The sequence below is a fragment of the Pelobates fuscus genome, chromosome 9, assembly GCF_036172605.1.
Source record: "Pelobates fuscus isolate aPelFus1 chromosome 9, aPelFus1.pri, whole genome shotgun sequence".
Lineage (NCBI taxonomy): Eukaryota > Metazoa > Chordata > Amphibia > Anura > Pelobatidae > Pelobates > Pelobates fuscus.
Genome location: NC_086325.1, coordinates 48554992 through 48576871, shown reverse-complemented (window position 1 = coordinate 48576871; position 21880 = coordinate 48554992). Strand labels below are relative to the sequence as shown.

At 38.4% G+C, this 21880-nt stretch overlaps 1 protein-coding gene across 4 annotated transcripts in view; it reads left to right on the top strand.

Moving 5' to 3' along the window:
* LRCH2 (leucine rich repeats and calponin homology domain containing 2) overlaps positions 1-21880 on the top strand; it is a 110280-nt gene that overhangs the window by 29147 nt on the left and 59253 nt on the right. For 3 of the 4 annotated variants that reach the window (XM_063433360.1, XM_063433361.1, XM_063433359.1), the window contains exons 5-11: positions 4625-4761; positions 6117-6250; positions 6635-6722; positions 8058-8169; positions 9108-9202; positions 9299-9357; positions 11367-11477. In XM_063433360.1, the coding sequence (XP_063289430.1) occupies positions 4625-4761; positions 6117-6250; positions 6635-6722; positions 8058-8169; positions 9108-9202; positions 9299-9357; positions 11367-11477 (736 nt within the window). Of the gene's footprint in view, positions 1-4624; positions 4762-6116; positions 6251-6634; positions 6723-8057; positions 8170-9107; positions 9203-9298; positions 9358-11366; positions 11478-20209; positions 20288-21880 lie in introns of all 4 variants that reach the window. The other variant, XM_063433358.1, reaches the window with a different exon arrangement.

Sequence of the window (21880 nt, the reverse complement as noted above, 5' to 3'; positions counted from 1 at the left end):
GTTCAGCTACATTTGCTGAGTACAACAATACCCCTATTGTATGTCTTCGGCACTGTTTTGTGAAGCTATAGCGCCATATAGGAGACCTGTCCATTTTGGTATTTACAGTAGAATTCTGAGAGACGGATTTGATGGGCCTATGTTTCAATTTGGGCCACTATAGCAGTTTGACTGTTGGAAACCCCCCCACAAAGGCCTACCATTTGTAAAAGTAGACACTCCAGGGTATCTCATATGGTGCATATTGTGCCTTAACATGCCCCCATTTTTTCACCAATGTATGTCAAAGTTAGTGGTAAAAAATAATTTTGGGCATTTTTAACATCCGCATTACTTTTTTGCTGGGCATTTTGTATATTTGACATGTGCCACCATGATCAAAGCCCAAAAATTATGCTCAGCTAAGTCTTCTGAGTAAAATGACACCCCCATTGTAGGTCTTTGGCACTATTTCGTGAAGCTACAGCGACATATAGGAGACCTGTCCATTTCGGTATTTACAGTAGAATTTTGAGAGACGGATTTCATGGGCCTATGTTTCAATTTGGGCCACTATAGCAGTTTGACTGTTGGAAAACCCCCCACAAAGGCCTACCATTTGTAAAAGTAGACACTACAGGGTATTTCAAATGGCATATTTTAAACCCTAGCGTAGGATCATTTTTTTGCTAGTTTGTACCAGGTCTAGTAGCAATTAGCATTTTTTCTGCCTTTTTGACACACACTTGGAGATGTTACTGTATATTTTGCAATCCTTATGTGTGCTCCGGCAGTATAACGCCTATTATGTTGCTCAGCTATGTCGTCTTGGTACAACAATACCCCCATGTGTACCTTTTTCAGGGATATGTGGATGTTGAAGGGGCACATTGGAGTTTTTTTTTTTTTCAAACTTTGAATTTTGACGCTGGGTCCATGTGCAATTTTAGAGCCTCTTAGCAGGCTGATACTTCAAACCACCCCACAAAGGCCTACCATTTGTAAAAGTAGACACTCCAGGGTATTTCAAAGGGCATATTTTAAACCTTAGCGTCGGATCATTTTTTTTGCTAGTTTGTACCAAGTCTAGTAGCAATTAGCATTTTTTCTGCCTTTTTGACACACACTTGGAGAGGTTACTGTATATTTTGCAATCCTTATGTGTGCTATGACAGTATAACTCCTTTTATGTTGCTCAGCTATGTCGTCTTTAAGAGATATGGGGATGTTGAAGGGGCACTTTGGAGACTAAGCCATATCAGTTTTTTTCCAAACTTTGACGCTGGGTCCATGTGCAATTTTAGAGCATCTTAGCAGGCTGATAATTCAAACCACCCCACAAAGGCCTACCATTTTTTAAAGAAGGTATTAATCACCGTATTAACCTGCATCAAACTCTGGGGCACTGCCTGTCTGCTGATAGAATTCATAACTTCCTAAGCATTTTTTACTTTTTACACAAAAACTTTAACTAAATAATGTTCTAAAATATTATTTTTTTTCTATTTTTAAAAAAATCTTTTCACCCCTAGCGTAACAATAAACTCCCCAACTTCCTATGAATTACTACGCACCCTAATTAACTAAAATTAGAAAAATAAAGAATTGCAGTAGCCTCCTTGGCCCTAAAGTGTGTATATATGTATATGTATATATGTATATATATATATATATATATATATATATATATATATATATATATTGTGCAACTTATTCTCCCTGGGTGTGAAAAACTTTAAAACAGTTGCCAATACAAAGGCCGGGCTGAGAGGGGCAATCAGGGTAATAAAAGCTGGTTTCCGTCCTTACGCCCCTCTGGTAGCACAACCTGCACCTTTTCTGGGGTGTCTTCTTTTTTGGGGGTTGGTGGTATCCGGAAACAGAAGTGACCTGTCTCAACCCTTCTGCTGCTAGGCCCAGCTGATGGTTCCCCACTGTGGCACTCAGTGAGCAGCCCAGAAATAAGCTGAAACTGGAAATCCAGAAATGTGGATTTAAGGTCAGCATTTGCCTTTTTGTACAGAATAAAGGCATTGTGAGTCGCCATTTGCATAAGGTAAATACCAAGCTTTTTGTACCATGCCCTGGTCTTCATCAGTATTAAATAGGGTTGCAGCAGTTGGTCGGACAGGTCAACTCCCCCCATGTGCTTGTTATACTGCCTAATGCAGACTGGCACCCATCTAATTTCTTGTCTGCCACGAACTGCGACTCTTCGACTGTGCTCCGTATGCGTAGATGTTAGCATGAACACCTTCTTCTTATCTTTGAATTTGAGAGCCAGCAGTTCGTCCTGGCAGAGAGCAGCCGTTTCCCCCCTCTTGAGCTTTTTTTGTGCCAGGACTTTTGGGAAACCGACACGTGTCTTTCGGATAGTGCCGCAGGCCACAGTTTCAAAGCAATAACTCATCCTAAGAAGAGGGATGCTATTATAGTAATTGTCTATAAATAAATTATACCCCTTATTTAGCAATGGGTTAATTAAATCCCATTCGATTTTTCCACTCGTCCCAATGATGTCCGGGCAACCTGGGGGATCCAAGTGGCTGTCTTTACCATCGTAAACACGGAAGGTGTAAACATACCCACTAGCCGTTTCACAAAGTTTATACAACTTTATCCCATGCTGGGATATATTGTTTAAACCCCAGTCTACCCTTGTATTTCATAAGAGACTCGTCTACACAAATATTTTTTTGTGGGGTGTACATTGAGCCAAACTGTCTGTTGAAGTGGGAAATAAGGGGGCGAATCTTATAGAGATTATCGTATTGAGGATTATCTCTTGGGGGGCACTTCGAATTGTCGCTGAATTGTAAAAAGCGAAGCATTGCTTCATATCTGGACCTGTTCATGGTCTGGGAGTAAATAGGGGAGCTGCATACAGTATTTTTGGACCAGTACATCCTGATGCTGGTTTTTTTAATAATGCCCATTAGCATTGTTAGTGCCCACATTTTTTTTAATTCTGGCACACTGGTGGGGTACCAACTCCCTTGCCTGGTGATGAGACTCTGATCATTAAGTGTCAGGTACTGCACAGCATAAAGGTTGGTCTGGGTGACTATATCCCCTATAATATCATCCTCCAAGAATAGCTGCATGAAATCCAGTGCACTGTAGTTGGTGACGTCCAACTGAATTCCAGGACTGCCAGTAAACAGTGGGATGTCAGGCGTGAAATCATTTAGGGGTTCCCAGTCACCAGCGTCATGAGCCAGGTCAGAGGACTCGGGCTTACAGCAGAGGGCCCTGCAGTATCTGGCATAGTCTCATCACCACTCTCAGAGGCAGTGTCTGTGGCGTCAGTCGGCTGCTAGTATATCATAAGCCTCCTCAGCAGTGTACCTTCGAGACATTATGAAGGTGTAACTTTAACAAACTTTTTTTAAACTTTTTTTCTTTTTTTAATCCTTTTTATCTTTTCTTCTTTTTTTATCGTTTTTTAAAAACCTTTCAGAACTTTTCAGAAAGTTTCAGAACTTTTCTAAACTTTTCGTCTCTAACTAGCCTAACACTCAATTTCCCAAATTCCCACTAAAGTCCACCCACTCCAGCTAACTAAGAAATTAACGTTAAATTAATTAAATAACAAATTAAATAAAATTAACCCCTAGGGGTTAAAAAAGAAATCAAAATTAACCCTTGAGGGTACAAAAAAAAAATAGATCACAGTTAAATACTGTGATCAGTAAACTGATCACTGCAGGCAGTGATCAAAAGGGCAGGGAAAGGGTTAAAACTGTTTTTATAGTTATAAAATTACTTTTAAAACACAGATACACTTTATACTAAATTGACACACAATGTTTCAGCACTGATCCGTCTCTCTCCACTTCTCAAACCACACAGAGGTGGAGGGAGGAGGATCAGGAATCCCAGCAGCACTGTGATCGCTGTGACTGGCTGTCACAGCGATCACATGTGCTGGGACAGCTCTATTGGCGGTTGCTGATCTGCCTCTGACTTCGAGGCACCCAGCAACAGCGTTAACCCCACGATCGCGGCGATCTGGCGTTAACGTTAGTAAATGACGGAGATTTTCCGTCAGCGGTCCTTAACGCACGGACAAGCTTGACGGAAAATCTCCGTCTTCAGTCGGGAAGGGGTTAAATATGAAAGGGAAAGGAATTGTTATGAAGCCTTCAGATAACCATTTATATACCACTTATTGTATCATTACTTTTATTCACAATATAATTTTTTTTTTAATTATGCAACATGTTTATTACATTTCATTATAATGATTAAAACCCTGACTGACCAGATATATTATACTAATTATCAACATCCTACCAAAACATACGCATCCCTTTATATCCTATACTGCAACAAAAACAAATGGTCAGTATATCAAATAAAACCACAATCTCATTCGAGTTTAAAAATAACAGATTTACTTTAAAGTAATAAATAGTAAATATATATACTACAAATGCATAAATATTAAATTATTTTAGTAAACTTGTTTAACATGATTCCACCTACCTATAATCACATAAACTCTTGCCTACATTTCTTTAAAGTTTATTTAAATGTATTTACTTGACCTTATTTTTTGTTCAATTAATTATCTTGGATCACCTTTTTTTAATCAAAAAATTAAATACGTAATCTTGTTTGTGTTATATTTTTTGATCTGTAGAATTATCATCACTCCCCCTGGTAAAGTTGGATTTTTCTTGTAATAAAGTTACGGAAATTCCAGTCAGTTACAGGAAACTACGCCACCTAGAATTAATAATTTTGGATAATAATCCAATGCAGAGTCCTCCTGCACAAGTGAGTACATATGAATGTGTTGTTTGTGTTTATGGCATTACTTCTGTTAACAGAAATATATATATATGATCTCTGATGGTTTTAAAAGTAATTAAATACCTGGCTAACATTCTTGTAGGCTGAAACAAAAAGAAAAGTAAATTCTATTGTACTGATCAGTAATATGTATGGTCACCAATTATTATGTTAAAATAATTATTACAATAATTGCAGTAATTTATTATTGTATTTAAATATTTGGGTTATCCCCTACAGTCCTTACTTCACGACCCTTTTTTTGAGCCTCTTGTTTATTCGAGTCCCATATTCTTTGTATCTTGTATAATTATTCATAAACCCAGGTCATACTTGAATACAAGAGAAATATCAATGTATCCTTCCTGGTAAAATATTTAATAAATTCATATAATATTTTTTTTCAAATAAATGTTGCCGTCCCGCAGAATATCCTGGACAGAGAAATGCATGAGGAAAATAAGCTGAAACAAAATAGTAACATAGTGTGTAATAAATGTAAAGTGGAGCGCTAAAAGATAAACTAAATGGTGATAGTCTATAATCACTTAAATGGGAACATACAATCCATAGACAATATGGGGAATGGAAAAGCGAGATCCCCCCTTTCCCATACAATGAAAAAGTATCAGAGATATTGAAGTATAGTTATATTCAACAATACTGTCTCAACTTTACAGCACAATGCAGGATCATATAGTTCAAATATTGCAAATAATAGTGCAGTCCTGTTGGTAATATATTGCTATTAATAATTACGTATGAGGACTCCCACTCACATTCTTAAGAGCTGACCACACAGCACTATATAAAGCGTTCACTGTATTTATAGATAGCCCAGTGATCACAGCATAGCACACAAACCTTTATTAAACACACTAAAATGAAAAAAAGGGGAAAATTGCAGCCTCTTCATATCCTAGTTGTGTGTGCGTGCCCTGACAGAAATAGAAAATGTGAGAATATATACTAAAAAGCTGCCACTCTATTAGGCTTTAAATAGCAGGTAAATCCTTAAATGCAGTTTAAAATGCTGCTTTTAAGGATTTACCTGCGCTTTAAAGCCTAAGTAAGTGGTGACTTTCTAGCTGCATATACTCGCCACCAGTAGGTTTTATTACTGCTCCATTTCTGTCCAGGGCGAGCACACACAAAGCTAAAAACACATTTGCAATGTTTATGGAACTTAAACAGCAATTTGAAAATCAAAGTGTTTGTGGGCTTCCTCTATTTCTTTACTCTCTATTTTTGTATCTGTGTAGTTGTTTTGGCTTAATTCTTTGCATCCTTTTATCTGACATATCTTTCTTTTATTTTCTCTTGTTACGTTTCTCTTCTAGATTTGCCTGAAAGGTAAAGTGCATATATTTAAATTTCTAAACATCCAAGCTTGCTGTAGATCAGAAAAGAAGCCAGATTCTCTCGACTTACCTTCTTTAGTGAAAAGACTTCCTTCTCAGCCTCTCACAGACAGGTACATCACTGCCTGTTTGTACGGACAGGCCTATACAATATCTGCTTCTGATTTATCATTCATATATTTAATCATGCTTTCATGTTGATCAAATACTAACTTTAACACATTTGGTTTAGCTATATATTAAAAACCATTGCAGTTTAATTCAGCATTCTCAGATACTGGAAGTATGTTTATTTGGCACCGCAAGTGTTCTAAATGCGTTTAGCTGTACGGCGAATGTGTCTCATGTTCATCGATCAGTGTCATTCATAGGGTTGAATATTTCATGAAATAACTTGTTTGAATGAGGTGTCCTGTAAAATAGAGGCAACATTTTTTTATTATTATTCTCTCATCCCTCTCTCTATAACGTTTGATCAATATGTGATGTTCTTGTAGCATGGAAGACTTTTATCCAAATAAAAATCACGGCCCTGACTCTGGAATTGGCAGTGATAATGGAGACAAACGTCTATCAACCACTGAGGTGACTTTGATTTGTACATTTTTGACAAGCACATTTCATTTTCCTAGATTCTGTTGATTTGCTATCTGGAAGCTCAAGCTTGAAGCATTTTTGTATCACCTTTAGCTACCTCTCAGCAAAACCTAAAGCCATGATATTGTGCTTCAGCAAAAAATTCACCTTTTCAATAAAAAAAATTGTAGCCCTTGTTTGGCACGGAAAGTTTAATACCATTTCCTTTCCTATTTTTACAACTTCTGAATATGGATTTCTATTGATGTTATTCATGATAAGCACATGTATGTTTTTGGATGTAGCAGACTTTTAACACTTGCTATACAGTTATTCTGACTTCGGAACTCTTTAACTGTCGATTTAAACTTGATTACATGTGTTTTATTTATTTTTTATTTTTATTATTTAACTGAACCAATATTAACTAATAATAAGAAGGCCTGATGAAACATAAAATACCAAAACACTAGGCTTCTTGGTTGGGTGATTCTATGTACAGAGTTCACTGTTCAATCCATTCTTTAATTATTGGCTTCTTATTTGTAGCCATTTTGAAAACATACACTGACATTTTTTGAAATCTTTATTGGTTTATATCAATTAAACATTTTATTCTTTTATTTCACATTGTAATTGAGTACACATTTTCTTCCTCTGCTGTATTCAGCTGATATGCAGAGGGGCAATTTTTCCTAAAATACATGCATAAGTTAAAGGATTATTCCATCCCTTTGTACACATTTTTTTTTAAATTAAGTTTGCAATGTGATACTAGGCATTATTCACTAGTCCCTGCCGCCATCCTACTAAACCTGCAAATAAAGATTAAACTTACCTGTAATCTAGCACTGGAGAAAGCTCGCCATTCTGGTTAACATGCCCCTGTTGACCTCACCACTTCCTGCTTGTGATCCAAGCATTTGATTGGACAGTTACACAGGCTCAAAGCGCATGTGTGTCTCTGAGCTGGGAGGGGAGGGATGGAATATAGAAAAAATAATTTAAAGAGTCCATCAGTGCACAGAGTTGGGGTTGACCCTCACACAGGTAGAAGCTCATTACATATGTTGCTAGCAGATGTAATTTTTGCAAATAATCAATATTAGGCAGTCATGTGTTCTGGAGGTCGAGCTAGCCCCCAGCACAAAAATGCAGATTACATTGTGTGTGCTGCATTTCAATCTCCTGCCACCATGACCACTTCTAAAAGCAGAAGTGGTCATAGTGAATGGAGTATCTGTTTAAGTCAAAATGGTTTTGTGTATTATATATATTCTACATATAGTGGAGACTTATTAAATACTTTGGTTATTACATTATTTTGTTTACATCTCTTCACAGCCATCAGATGATGATACAATTAGCCTTCACTCTCAGGTATCTGAATCAACAAGAGACCAGGCACTGAAAAACGACAATCAATTATTGGGATGCAAACTTGATTCTCAGAAAGGTAACAATTCATAATTGTACTTAAGTAGCATGCATCACACATTTAAAGGCTAATTCATTGTGCACTGCTGCCAGTTTAAAGAACCACTATAGGCACCCAGACCACTCCAGCTCAATGAAGTGGTCTGGGTGCCAGGTCCATCTAGGATTAACCCTGCCTGCTGTAAACATAGCAGTTTCAGAGAAACTGCTATGTTTACATTAGGGTTAATCCAGCCTCTAGTGAAACAAAGCTTACCTATTACTGTAATATATTATACACATGCTTAATACATTGAAATATAATGCATTTATATAGTACTAGTACTAATATATATATGTCAATAAAAATAAGATTCTCAGCTATGAATTCTCATTGTTTGTATTTGCCAAATATTTGCTGGAATGAGGAGAGGACTAAACTTTCCTATTTTCCACTTTACTATTTTCCATTTCACGCGGTCACCAAAAGAATTACAATTAAAATGGCTAATTATACTACTTATTTTTTTTTTGTCTCCTAAGATGGAAAGACTTTGCATAAAAAAAGACTAATACTTAACTCACAGTTTACAGATATAGATAAGCTAAATGAAAGCTGACAGCGTGCCATAGTACTGAGCTAAAGCTTCAAAACTTGTCAGTATTTAGATTATATACTGCACTATATACAACTGCTGCTTAAAGCTCTAGACTTTATCACGTTATCCTGAAAGTGCAGTCTGAAGCAATGAACATCCATTTTATATGGTATGTTTTAATAGGAAAATTAACTTTGTACTAAGTACTTCTCACATGTGACCATTTTGCCCTCTATATTTAGGGAATTCTATTATTAATAGATTATTAGTATTACATTTTCAAAGTATTTTGCAGTGTGGCATATTAGGGAAAGAACAGGCAACGCAAAGACACTTAGCAGTTTTAATATTTTGATATTTTTTCATTCTTTAATCACAGGGCTTGATCAAGAGATATATGACTATGATCCAGGTGAAGAAGATACTGACAATGGTGATGTGCAGCTTAGCAGTCCTTTTGTCTCTTATATTAAGGTAACAGTTTAAACAGTAATAATACATTCAGTTTCTGACAAATACATTTTACATTGTCTACATTTAAAGTATTTTTTGTTTTGTGATCTATTCAAGGAACGAGGGAAACTAAGTGACAGAGTTGAAGAGAGTGAAGAATGGGATGAAGAGAAGAGGTATAAGGTTAACTTTAACATCACAGAATATGAACAAATACTTTTCATAATCTGAATCCCTGTGCACTTCTGGAGTACAGTTTTGCCCATGACTTGTTTAATTTTTTCCCAATAGGAACTCTTATAGGATTTATTTAAACAAAAACAGAAAGAGGGGAGTTAAGGTACAGAAGGCGATACTTAAATACTATATAAAATGCACCACACAGAATCCATACTAATATATATTATTCGTGAGTGTATTCAATCACTTCCACATTTCTTTTTTCTTCATATACAGGCTATACTATGTACTATTTTTTATCTTTATAGGTCTTTATATGGAACATCTCCTATACGTACCTGTACATGTATAAGTATTAATATTGCCTGTTCTGATACACAGGGAGTGGTGTGTGTATTTGGCACTTGTTGCTTTTAGTACCCTCTGTTATTAATATATATTATTATATCACACTGTATGCCGACATAAAAAACACATTACATGTTTCACATATGTAAATATGATATCAAATGTATCACAATGCATATCATGGTGTACAGCAAGCATGTCAAACTCAAGTCTAGCACGGGCCAAATAAAAAAGGTTTTTTGTTTGTGGACCGCAAAAAAAAAAAAAAAAAAACACTTAAATTTTCATGGAAACTTAGGTTTATTTTGAAAAGTACAGTATAAAAAAAAACAGCATCTCCCTCTACAAAATCCCAGCCCCCCTCTTAAATCCAAGCACCCCCCCTCTTAAATCCAAGCACCCCCCCTCTTAAATCCAAGCACCCCGCCTCTTAAATCCAAGCACCCCCCTCTTAAATCCAAGCACCCCCCCTCTTAAATCCAAGCACCCCCCCTCTTAAATCCAAGCACCCCCCCTCTTAAATCCAAGCACCCCCCCCTCTTAAATCCAAGCACCCCCCCCTCTTAAATCCAAGCACCCCCCTCTTAAATCCAAGCACCCCCCCTCTTAAATCCAAGCACCCCCCCTCTTAAATCCAAGCACCCCCCCTCTTAAATCCAAGCACCCCCCCTCTTAAATCCAAGCACCCCCGCCTCTTAAATCCAAGCACCCCCCCCCTTAAATCCAAGCACCCCCCCTCTTAAATCCAAGCACCCCCCCCTCTTAAATCCAAGCACCCCCCCTCTTAAATCCAAGCACCCCCCCTCTTAAATCCAAGCACCCCCCCTCTTAAATCCAAGCACCCCCCCTCTTAAATCCAAGCGCACCCCCCCTCTTAAATCCAAGCACCCCCCCTCTTAAATCCAAGCACCCCCCCCTCTTAAATCCAAGCACCCCCCCCCTCTTAAATCCAAGCACCCCCCCCCTCTTAAATCCAAGCACCCCCCCCTCTTAAATCCAAGCACCCCCCCCTCTTAAATCCAAGCACCCCCCCTCTTAAATCCAAGCACCCCCCCCTCTTAAATCCAAGCACCCCCCCCTCTTAAATCCAAGCACCCCCCCCCCCTTAAATCCAAGCACCCCCCCTCTAGCCAACAAGCAGACTCCACTTACATTGCCGCTGCCAGTATGCGACTCCGGAGCCCGGCCTCTGGTATACCCCAGATGACGCCGTCCGCACAAACTCACTGACAGACACTCTCACTCACTCACTGACAGACACACATTTCCACATTCTTGCACATACTCACATCATTTTATATATTGCTCCCTACTTTTGGGAGCTGGTGTGGGGATCTTCTATCTAGAGATCTCAGTCTTCCTGCTCCTCACTGCTCCCTTACGCTCGCAGTTTAGTGATGCCGGGTGCCGGAATATGACGTCATATTCCGGCACACTGCATCACTACAGAGGTCGCGTGCGAGGGAGCAGTGAGGAGCAGGAATGTTGAGCTCCTCCAGCGACCTCCCAGTCCCGGCCAGATAAATTTTAGTAGAGTGGGCACCTGCAATGTGGAGAGAGCAGGTGCCTACTCTGCTTTACCACTAAGCAGGTCTCAAACTCGTATGTTTAGGAACAGGCTGTCGGTAGCTTAATCATTTTTTATGTTATGTAATAGGCTTCAGAAGGAGCAGCTTTTGGTAGAAGAGGAGGAAGATGATGAGTTGAAGGAAGTAACTGACCTGCGGAAGATTGCAGCACAATTATTGCAACAGGAAAAGCACAACAGGTATTGCATGTCTTTTCTCTCTCCGTGCCACCCAAATCCTTGGAATACGGCTAATAATTTAATTGCAATTAATGGTAATTTGTAAGTTATATAGTGCGCTAGTGAAACCATCAGCAAATGTTTTGCATAAAAATAACTATTCTTGATACCATTTACAATAATATTTCAAATAGCCTTGTGTTTCTTTCCTAGATTGTTTTTATGTTTGTTGCAGTTTGTTTCTCTTCTTTTTCCCACTAATAAGATTTACTAGTTTTATGGAGACCTACCAGCTAAGGTAACATCCCCAGGACGTACTTGAAAACCAGAGTAATCTGAATGTACCTTTCCTGGTTAAATACTTTATTATTATTATTATTATTATTATTATTATTATTATTATCATCTCCCTTTTAAAACCATATCTGGTTCTACATTTTGCTTAGTTCCTTTTTGGAACAGGTGAATTGGTTAGCTGTACTGCATGTTTATAAGATGGTTATTTTGTGCTCTAAAATAGATTTAATTTTTTTTTGGCTCGGAGACGGCAGCTTGTGTGTCTAATCCAATTTTCAGATTATCAGAGTGAGTCCGTTAAGTGGGAAGGAAATTCCTTAGACAAGGTTTTGTTGTAATCTACTGTATTTAATGAATTATTTGGGAAGTAGCGTGCATGCTACTTTGTAATATAATGTGATATCCTTTCTGTAGAAATATTCGCAAGGTATTGCAAGTGAAAGTTTTTTTTGTTTGTTTTTTTTTAAGCTTATTATATCTTTTGTTAATTTCTGACCTTTGTAACCTATAGTTACACTTAATTTAATTTGCGGTTATGTCTGATGTACAGTTATTACATTACTTAAAAATATAATTACTTTGAAAAAGAGAAATAAGTTCATAGCATACCTCAGTAGTCTTATCTGTATGACTGAGTCATTCCTGTCTGTTAGGTGACAGAATGTGGAGTATAGGTAATATTTGTTTAACAGTTGCCTTTACTTAATGTATGGAACTATGTGTGCCTGCCATTACTAATTATGGCGACCAGACCTGGACCCCTGGTTCATGGCAATGTGGGTCAGGTTGGCGAATGCATAAAAAAATTATAGGAACACTATAGTGTTACAAAGCTTTATTTCTTACACTATAGAGTCTCTCTGTCCCTGAGGCCTTCTCTTGCAGCAATGAAAGGTTTAATTGCTTTAAGAAAATAATTAGAAAAACACCTAACCAGGGGCTAACGGGGCGGTAGCCCGTGGGTTGGTGTGGATATGCCCTAAAAAACTCTCCAAGGCGGGGAATAACCCACAAATAATAAACGTTGAGGAGGAGAAAAAGGACCTAAGTCCCTATTGGGAGAGTAATGAAATGAGGGGGTCCCTACCTTTAATAAACCTAAGATAATAAGTAAAAAAGACAAAAAAGACAGGAGGGGACCAAACAGGGATAATTGGAACCAGTCTAAACCATTATTATTTGGTGAGAAAAATAGGTAGATGGTAATAAGAAGGGGGGGGGGGGAGGGAGGGTGGAAGCCAGAGGAATAGGGGAAACAAATCTCCTTGGAATAACCAATACCCCAATGGCTCACCTTAAGTCCCAAATCCCCACACCTAAAGGGGGCACAATACTTGCCCTGTATACCTCAGCACTGTAGAAAAACCATAAGTGCCTACCTATAACTCAATATCCTATCTGGCTACACAGCAGAAGATCAGGATCTCGTGACCTGGTCCCATATGAAGGGGGGGGGGGGGGGGGGTTAGACAGGGGTGGGGGGAGAGGGAAGGAAACCAGAGGAATAGGAGAAGTAACCCTCCTTGGAGGAGTAAAAGGATCCCCAGTAGTTCGCCCAGAATCCAAAGTATCCCAATTGTCCACACTTAAAGAGCACACTAAAGCTTGCCCTGTATACCTCAGCACTCTGGATAAACCAAAAGTGTCTACCTTCAACCCTGATGTCCTTCCTGTCTTAGTAGCAACGAACACACACTTAGTGAAATCACTCCATAGTGCTACCTAAATCAATAGTGCTACCTAAAGTGGAAAAAGAAAATTCTATCTCGACGCGCGTTTCGGCGTTCTAACACGCCGTCGTCAGGAGTAATGAGCTTCAATGTGACACAGTATCCTTTTATATGTTATGTGGCAATCCGTCTATAAATCGTTGGCCGGTGTGGTTCGTCACATGTGACGGAATATGAGTTCTGCGATTGGTCAGGAGCTCTCCCTTATTCCGATTGGACAGGGGGCGTGGCGACCAGTCACCAGCACTCGGCATCCACGTGGGGAACGAGAGAAAGTTTGCCGCGATTAGGGGGAGTGGTTTCGTGACGTCACTGTCACTGTCCACATTAACCCATGCGGTAAAACGAAGAGGTTGCCAACATATAACTACCCCATAGTGCATTCTCGCCCCAGCTGATCAAAGAGACATACACCGATTGACTTCTTAGGTCAATCCTATTTTCATTTAATGATGAAGGGAAGGAGGATGGCACTATGGGCCGAATTTAAAGGGATAGAAGTCTTGATGTAATTGTGGATTTATGGTGCATCAAAATTCAATATGATGGTTTTAAATCCGTATGATAACTAGTAGGTGCACAGTACAGTCACCCTAATTGTATAAACGGATATTACCACTTATGAATTCAAATGGTGAACCTTCTTATCTCATAACATAAAGACCCTGATATAGTTATGGCATAAGGTGCACCTATAATACAATATGATGGTTTTGATTCCGTATAAGTAATAGGTGAACAGAACCGTCACCCTAATTATATAAAGGGATGTTACCACCTATGGATACAATGGTGAACCTTTATCCCATAACCCAGATCCCTAGTGACAGAAGAACATACAATAAATAAAATATATACAACTTATATACAAAGATTGGGTGGGAGTTCCCTTAGATTGTGTAACATCTAAAGATGGAGAGGTCACAAAAATGCGGTGAATGAAAATCCCTCATTAAGCCCTATGGGCGAGAGGGTTTTAAGTCTGTGAATCCAATTGGTATACCAGCCTTAAGAGATTGTGGATGGTAACTGGTCCAGTTTAGGAGGCTATTTGTAGCTGTTTGTTTTTTGAAAAGGGTGGTCTGTGCTGGACCTCTTTTTTCGATTGAGATTGTGATGTCTAGGAAGTTGATCTGTTTCCCACCGACCTCGCTAGTAAATTTAAACACAGGAGCTTCAGTCACCTGACACATACATTGATTTTGTCTCAAACATACTTAGGATAGTACAAACAGCTACAAATAGCCTCCTAAACTGGACCAGTTACCATCCACAATCTCTTAAGGCTGGTATACCAATAGGCCAGTACCTAAGACTAAGACGTAACTGCTCGTCCATAGAGGACTTTAAGATTAAAGCCTGGGACTTAAGGAAGGCCTTTAAAGACAAAGGATATCCCAATAGGGTCTTACGCAGGGCATATACTAGAGCCATTAAGACCGATAGAGATACGCTTCTCACCGATAAGATTGCACAATCAGAAGATCAAAAACTGATCAGATGTATCGCCACATACGACGCGGGTTGGGACTACATGATGGCAACACTTAAACGGTACTGGCCGATTTTGAAGTCCGATCCACACCGTAAACATGTAATTACCCCTTCACCCTCCGTGACAGCAAGGAGGGGTCGTAATTTCCGCGACACCCTGGTACAGAGCCATCTGGCACCTAAGAAGAAAAAAGATCTATCAAACTATCTACCTAAGGGCACCTTTAAATGTGGCCACTGCAGTGCATGCGACTTTATAGACAAAAATTCCAAGGCATTTACTGACAGTAACAATATGGACACATCTAAAGTTCGGTCATTTTTCAACTGCAGTACAGAAGGTGTCATTTATCTATTAACTTGTTCCTGCGGCATAAAATACGTAGGGAAAACGTTCAGACCCTTTAGAAAACGTATTAGGGAACATGTCAATTCTGTCAGGAGACCTTTAGAAACTGCGATATCCCGCCATCTGAAAATACATCACCTCAATTCCTCTAAAAAGTTGAAATTTATGGGTATTGAACATATCCCACGGACTCAGAGAAGAGGTGATTGGGATACTAAATTGAGACAACGTGAGTCCTATTGGATTCACAGACTTAAAACCCTCTCGCCCATAGGGCTTAATGAGGGATTTTCATTCACCGCATTTTTGTGACCTCTCCATCTTTAGATGTTACACAATCTAAGGGAACTCCCACCCAATCTTTGTATATAAGTTGTATATATTTTATTTATTGTATGTTCTTCTGTCACTAGGGATCTGGGTTATGGGATAAAGGTTCACCATTGTATCCATAGGTGGTAACATCCCTTTATATAATTAGGGTGACGGTTCTGTTCACCTATTACTTATACAGAATCAAAACCATCATATTGTATTATAGGTGCACCTTATGCCATAACTATATCAGGGTCTTTATGTTATGAGATAAGAAGGTTCACCATTTGAATTCATAAGTGGTAATATCCGTTTATACAATTAGGGTGACTGTACTGTGCACCTACTAGTTATCATACGGATTTAAAACCATCATATTGAATTTTGATGCACCATAAATCCACAATTACATCAAGACTTCTATCCCTTTAAATTCGGCCCATAGTGCCATCCTCCTTCCATTCATCATTAAATGAAAATAGGATTGACCTAAGAAGTCAATCGGTGTATGTCTCTTTGATCAGCTGGGGCGAGAATGCACTATGGGGTAGTTATATGTTGGCAACCTCTTCGTTTTACCGCATGGGTTAATGTGGACAGTGACAGTGACGTCACGAAACCACTCCCCCTAATCGCGGCAAACTTTCTCTCGTTCCCCACGTGGATGCTGAGTGCTGGTGACTGGTCGCCACGCCCCCTGTCCAATCGGAATAAGGGAGAGCTGACCAATCGCAGAACTCATATTCCGTCACATGTGACGAACCACACCGGCCAACGATTTATAGACGGATTGCCACATAACATATAAAAGGATACTGTGTCACATTGAAGCTCATTACTCCTGACGACGGCGTGTTAGAACACCGAAACGCGCGTCGAGATAGAATTTTCTTTTTCCACTTTAGGTAGCACTATTGATTTAGGTAGCACTATGGAGTGATTTCACTAAGTGTGTGTTCGTTGCTACTAAGACAGGAAGGACATCAGGGTTGAAGGTAGACACTTTTGGTTTATCCAGAGTGCTGAGGTATACAGGGCAAGCTTTAGTGTGCTCTTTAAGTGTGGACAATTGGGATACTTTGGATTCTGGGCGAACTACTGGGGATCCTTTTACTCCAAGGAGGGTTACTTCTCCTATTCCTCTGGTTTCCTTCCCTCTCCCCCCACCCCTGTCTAACCTCCCCCCCCCCCCCCTTCATATGGGACCAGGTCACGAGATCCTGATCTTCTGCTGTGTAGCCAGATAGGATATTGAGTTATAGGTAGGCACTTATGGTTTTTCTACAGTGCTGAGGTATACAGGGCAAGTATTGTGCCCCCTTTAGGTGTGGGGATTTGGGACTTAAGGTGAGCCATTGGGGTATTGGTTATTCCAAGGAGATTTGTTTCCCCTATTCCTCTGGCTTCCACCATCCCCCCCCCCCCCCCCCCCCCCCCCCCCCCTTCTTATTACCATCTACCTATTTTTCTCACCATATAATAATGGTTTAGACTGGTTCCAATTATCCCTGTTTGGTCCCCTCCTGTCTTTTTTACTTATTATCTTAGGTTTATTAAAGGTAGGGACCCCCTCTATGATGCTGGACGTCCTCCTGCAAAGCTTGAGACACTTGTCCAGTGTCGTTTTACGGTTTTAAACCTGTGAAAAGCCAGGAAGCGCATCTAGTGGGAGAATGGTAGGCATTAAGCATATCTGCCCTCTTTTCACACATTAGGTTTTAACGAATTGGGGGGTGCCAGGGCACTCCAGGCATTATATCTATTACAGTGCACTGTAGCAGGAATGGTGCTTGGAGTATTGAGACTTGTCATCCGACTATGATGTATTTGCGTTAAAGGGATACTGTCCATGAATGCATATATTTAAGACTTTTATTAAAATTTCCATAAATATATCCTAAACGCTAAAATCGTACCTTTTATTAGCTACAAAATTGGCTTCTGCAGTTAAAGATTTTTGCCCAGTACTTACTGCTTAATGCTGGGCATTGTCCTCATATGGAATCATTGAGGACAAATCTACAATTCAGAGAGTCTGATTAAGATGGGTGGCTTTGTTGAGATTAGGATTTAAAAAAAAAAAAAAATCATACTTTAAAACTGTAATAGTTGAAGTGCCATTATTAATTATTCATTTTCATGCCTCTATTAAAATGATGACCTGCTATATAAAGCCATAAGACAAACTTCTTATCAGGCTTAGTTCAGCCACCAGTGTATGCTGTTTATAGGAGTTATATGACACATATGCTGTTTAGCAGGTGGTTTCCTTACCATGCCATTACATCACATGTATATTTTAACTCCAGCCATCCTTAGTCAGAATTTCACTGTACTGGTAAGTGTTATAGTCAAGCATGTGTGGACAATGCCTTTCACATCTGCAACCTATGCTTCCACTTCTGGCACTGACCAACTGCAGACTGTGTGACAGCATGCTGAACCCACACACAAAAGTTGCACAATACTGATATTGCCAGCTAGACACAGGGAGCATACCGACCGGCTGATGTATATTCCAGGGAGATGGCCCCTACTCACAGGGAAAAAAAGTTTTTATCTTCTGAATGAAACCATACATGAGGCTGCAGTAAAAGGGTCTTTATGATGATACTCAATAAGAGAATTGTTGCGGAGTCCAATTTACCTCAAGCTATTCCTTCCCCAGCATTACCTTGCTGTAAGAAAAACAAAAGAAAAAGTGGTGTGGAGATAATTAACAATGTAAGTAAAAATAATCACCCACTTCAAATAATGAAAAAATTCAACCTGTAATAATTTTTTTTTAATAAAAATCCCTCTAATCAAAAACAATCCTTAAAGTGCAAAACCAGACCTTTCAGTTTCAATAATTAATTCTGACATATAAATAATGTAATCAAGGGCATCATCCGGAAGAGGGAGTATAATCTCACTCCTCTACATTGAAGTTAAAGGGAAACTATACCATTTTATCTTTTTTGGGTGCCATGTCTCTGTTGTTTCAATCCTGCATCTGAAAACCACTGCAGGGTTTAAACACCTCCAGTGGATGTCACTCTGACAGCATCTAGAGGCACTTCTGATGAAATACTAAAAAGTATTAGAATAAAAAAATGCAAAACAGATCTCTATTAAAAACAAAAGCCGCCTGAGCAGCACTGACATTTTTCGACGTAAAGGTCTTTGTTGTTTTTTGGTTGAATTACCTACAGAGGGTGATAGTAGCACCTTTTTTTTTTTACAACCATCTATCTCACAGATCCTTTTATTGTTAATTCTGGTAAACTAGCAGAGTTAAACTCTACTTCAATCAGATGGTCTAATACAGACCATTTGATTGGTGCAGTGCAGTGTTTTGCCACACATGAGCACTAGCCTTCAAAACATTTGATTGGCTGATATCATCAAGATTGATCATCTCAGCTAAATAGGCAGGCCAGCTGTATTTTTTTCCTTCACACAGGGGGAGTCTGGATGCTAAACATTGAGTAGGCCACTATAGCATTCGGAATACATGTTTGTATTCCTAAGACTGTAGTGTTCCTTTATAGTTGTACAAACGTATTGGCAATGAAGTATCAGATGGAAAATAAACGATCACAAAGGGATACAAATCTTGAAAAACAGGTGTGTATGCAATGTGGCTTGACAAGCAAAAAATCACACTGGCCCAAGTTCAAAAATCGCTATAGTGTTTTCAATGTGACCTCTAGTTAGCTTATAACACAGAATCGCTCGATGGACAACAGATTTAAAGGAAACGAATGCCAAGGGTAAAGAGTATGAAAAGAAAATATTTTGCAGAAAGCAGTAATAAAGTGATAGACAAAAGAGGAAACTGATGCAAAACTACTACTACTTGCGGTTTGCTTTATCCCTCATCAGGGAGTTTGCAATATTGCTAATGTGCAAGGTAGCACAAATGCATTTTCCCCCTATAAAGGTTTTATCTTTATGAAAAAAAACTCTGAATTGAATGTACTGCTGTTTTGGCAGCAATGTCTCTTTTTTTGTATCAGTGTACTAGTTCTTTTGTGTTTCATAGACCGATGATGGATACATTTGACAAAGAAGTATGAAATATGAACAGGCCAACCTAGTTTCTGAGTTTCATATAAAAAAAAAACCCAAAAAACTTGTTTAACTCATCATGAAATTTGTTATTTTCTTAACATCTAATATATGATTGTCTCATATTCCTTGCATGTGTGTGTGTTGGCTGTTTCTGGAATAATCATTTGGTTGAAGTTGATTGACTTTATATTTCGATGGCCATGTAATTATCTGGTTTTACTAATCATTTATAAATGCTCCATTGGATGTGCATCGTGGAAAATGTAGCTCACAAATTTCCGGTATGCCTGGGTTAACAATCGCGGTTTTCACTTTATTCATCCTTTTTAACATTACTTTCATCCTTTTCTAATTCACGGTAGTGATTTTTGGCAAATGCCATGCAGCATGACTCTTAAATCTGTCTCTTTTTCCTTTCTGCAAAATTAACACCTCTGCACTTTTCCGCCTATCCTCTGCTTCTTTCTTCCATCACTGGGTTTGGTTGGTCTGCTTGAAATATGAACACACAGACGAAGACCATTAAGTTATAGAACATCATTCAGTGAAAAACTATTCCAGAGGACACGAGCAGCTGGACGGGCAACCAGGTATCTAGATCCTGAGGTTTTAGATGGGTTGTCTCAGTGTGTAATGCTGCAATGTTACCCAAATGTCCTGCCATGCATGCCAACAACCTTTATTAGACATACCAGGGTCCACTTTGAGTCCGCATTAATGGTCTAATATATTAATTCCCAAATAGAGATATTTAAACTATTTCTACTCCTAACTTTTTTTTTTTTTTTTTTATTATCTTACAGGGTTATTATTAATTATAAAGCGCTGTTATTCATTAACATGATAATTTGAAGTGAATTTAAGGTCAACTTGCTAAACTGGAAAAATTCTCTAAGCTTACTCTGCTTTCAAGTTGGCCACTCTGGCCTTAAATTTGAAATTCACTTTGAATTCTCACTTTAGCTAATAACCCTGTTGGATAGTGATAGCATACGCATCATTTTTATTATCCTAAAATAAACACATTATTTAATTGACCATTTATTCTTCATGATTAGCTATGAATCTATATGGCTATTAATAATTTTACAATTTTATTAAGCTTTGGTTTAAATAAAAAAGTAAAAATGAGAATACAACCATTAAATTATAATGCACCTAAAGGTTGTGTAACTGAAAAAGGAAAATTTAAATCCACTCTGATTTTGAAATAAATAAAATGAGGGTGGATTGTGTATCACTCAAAATAAATAATCCTGTCTGAAACTATAGGAAGCAGTGTTTTTTATTTTAATGATTATTTGTATGTAAATTTTGTTGTATAGTATTGGGATTCCCATAGCTGTCTCTGCTAAAAGATGTGACCTTGTATTACACACTTTAATGATGTTTTAATATGCGTTTTCTCATATTGTGCTTGTAATATTTTTCTGATTTCCTAAATAATGTCAAGTAAGCATGAAATTCTGAATAATATTTTATCAATTAAGCATGAAACCATTCTTTAAATACAAAAGTAGTCTTACTTTATAACCTTTTCACATTAGGTTAATATAGTGGTCCTTTAATACCTATATGCTTAATTACACTTTTTTTTTTTTTTTTTTTTTAAAGCACTCTTTAAAGTGTATCTGTCAATCTCAAGGGTATTTGTATATTTCGAAGGTCCGGTGACTGCCGGGTGCAGGTTATGTGAATTCTACTTACCTGTCCCTTGTGGCCGCCTTAATGTTAACAGAGCTTCAGCTGCCTGGGCCCATGAGAATGGTATACGATCATCCATAGACAAAGCATTTGTGACGGTTGCTGGGATTGGACAAAAGTTGACAGAGGAACCCTTACTTTTATCATCCTCAGGCTTTACCATAAGACAAAGTAGTCCCTACTTTGTCTAAGGGTGTCTTTGAATTACGTTGGAATTTCAGTGAAATTCCAATGCAGTCTTCGTCAGTATTTCATTATATCTTTATGAAATACTGAAAAGTTACAAATCTGCTTTAACATTACTGCAAGAGCAAATGGTTCCAAATTATATTAAAATGTGTTTATGTTCAATTCAACTGATGAAAAAAATTAATTCAAGTGACATGCAAGTAACAGTTTCTTTATATGTATGGAAATAAAATAATACGGGTTATACACAAAGCAGACCATTAACATAGATATTTTGGATCACATAGTTA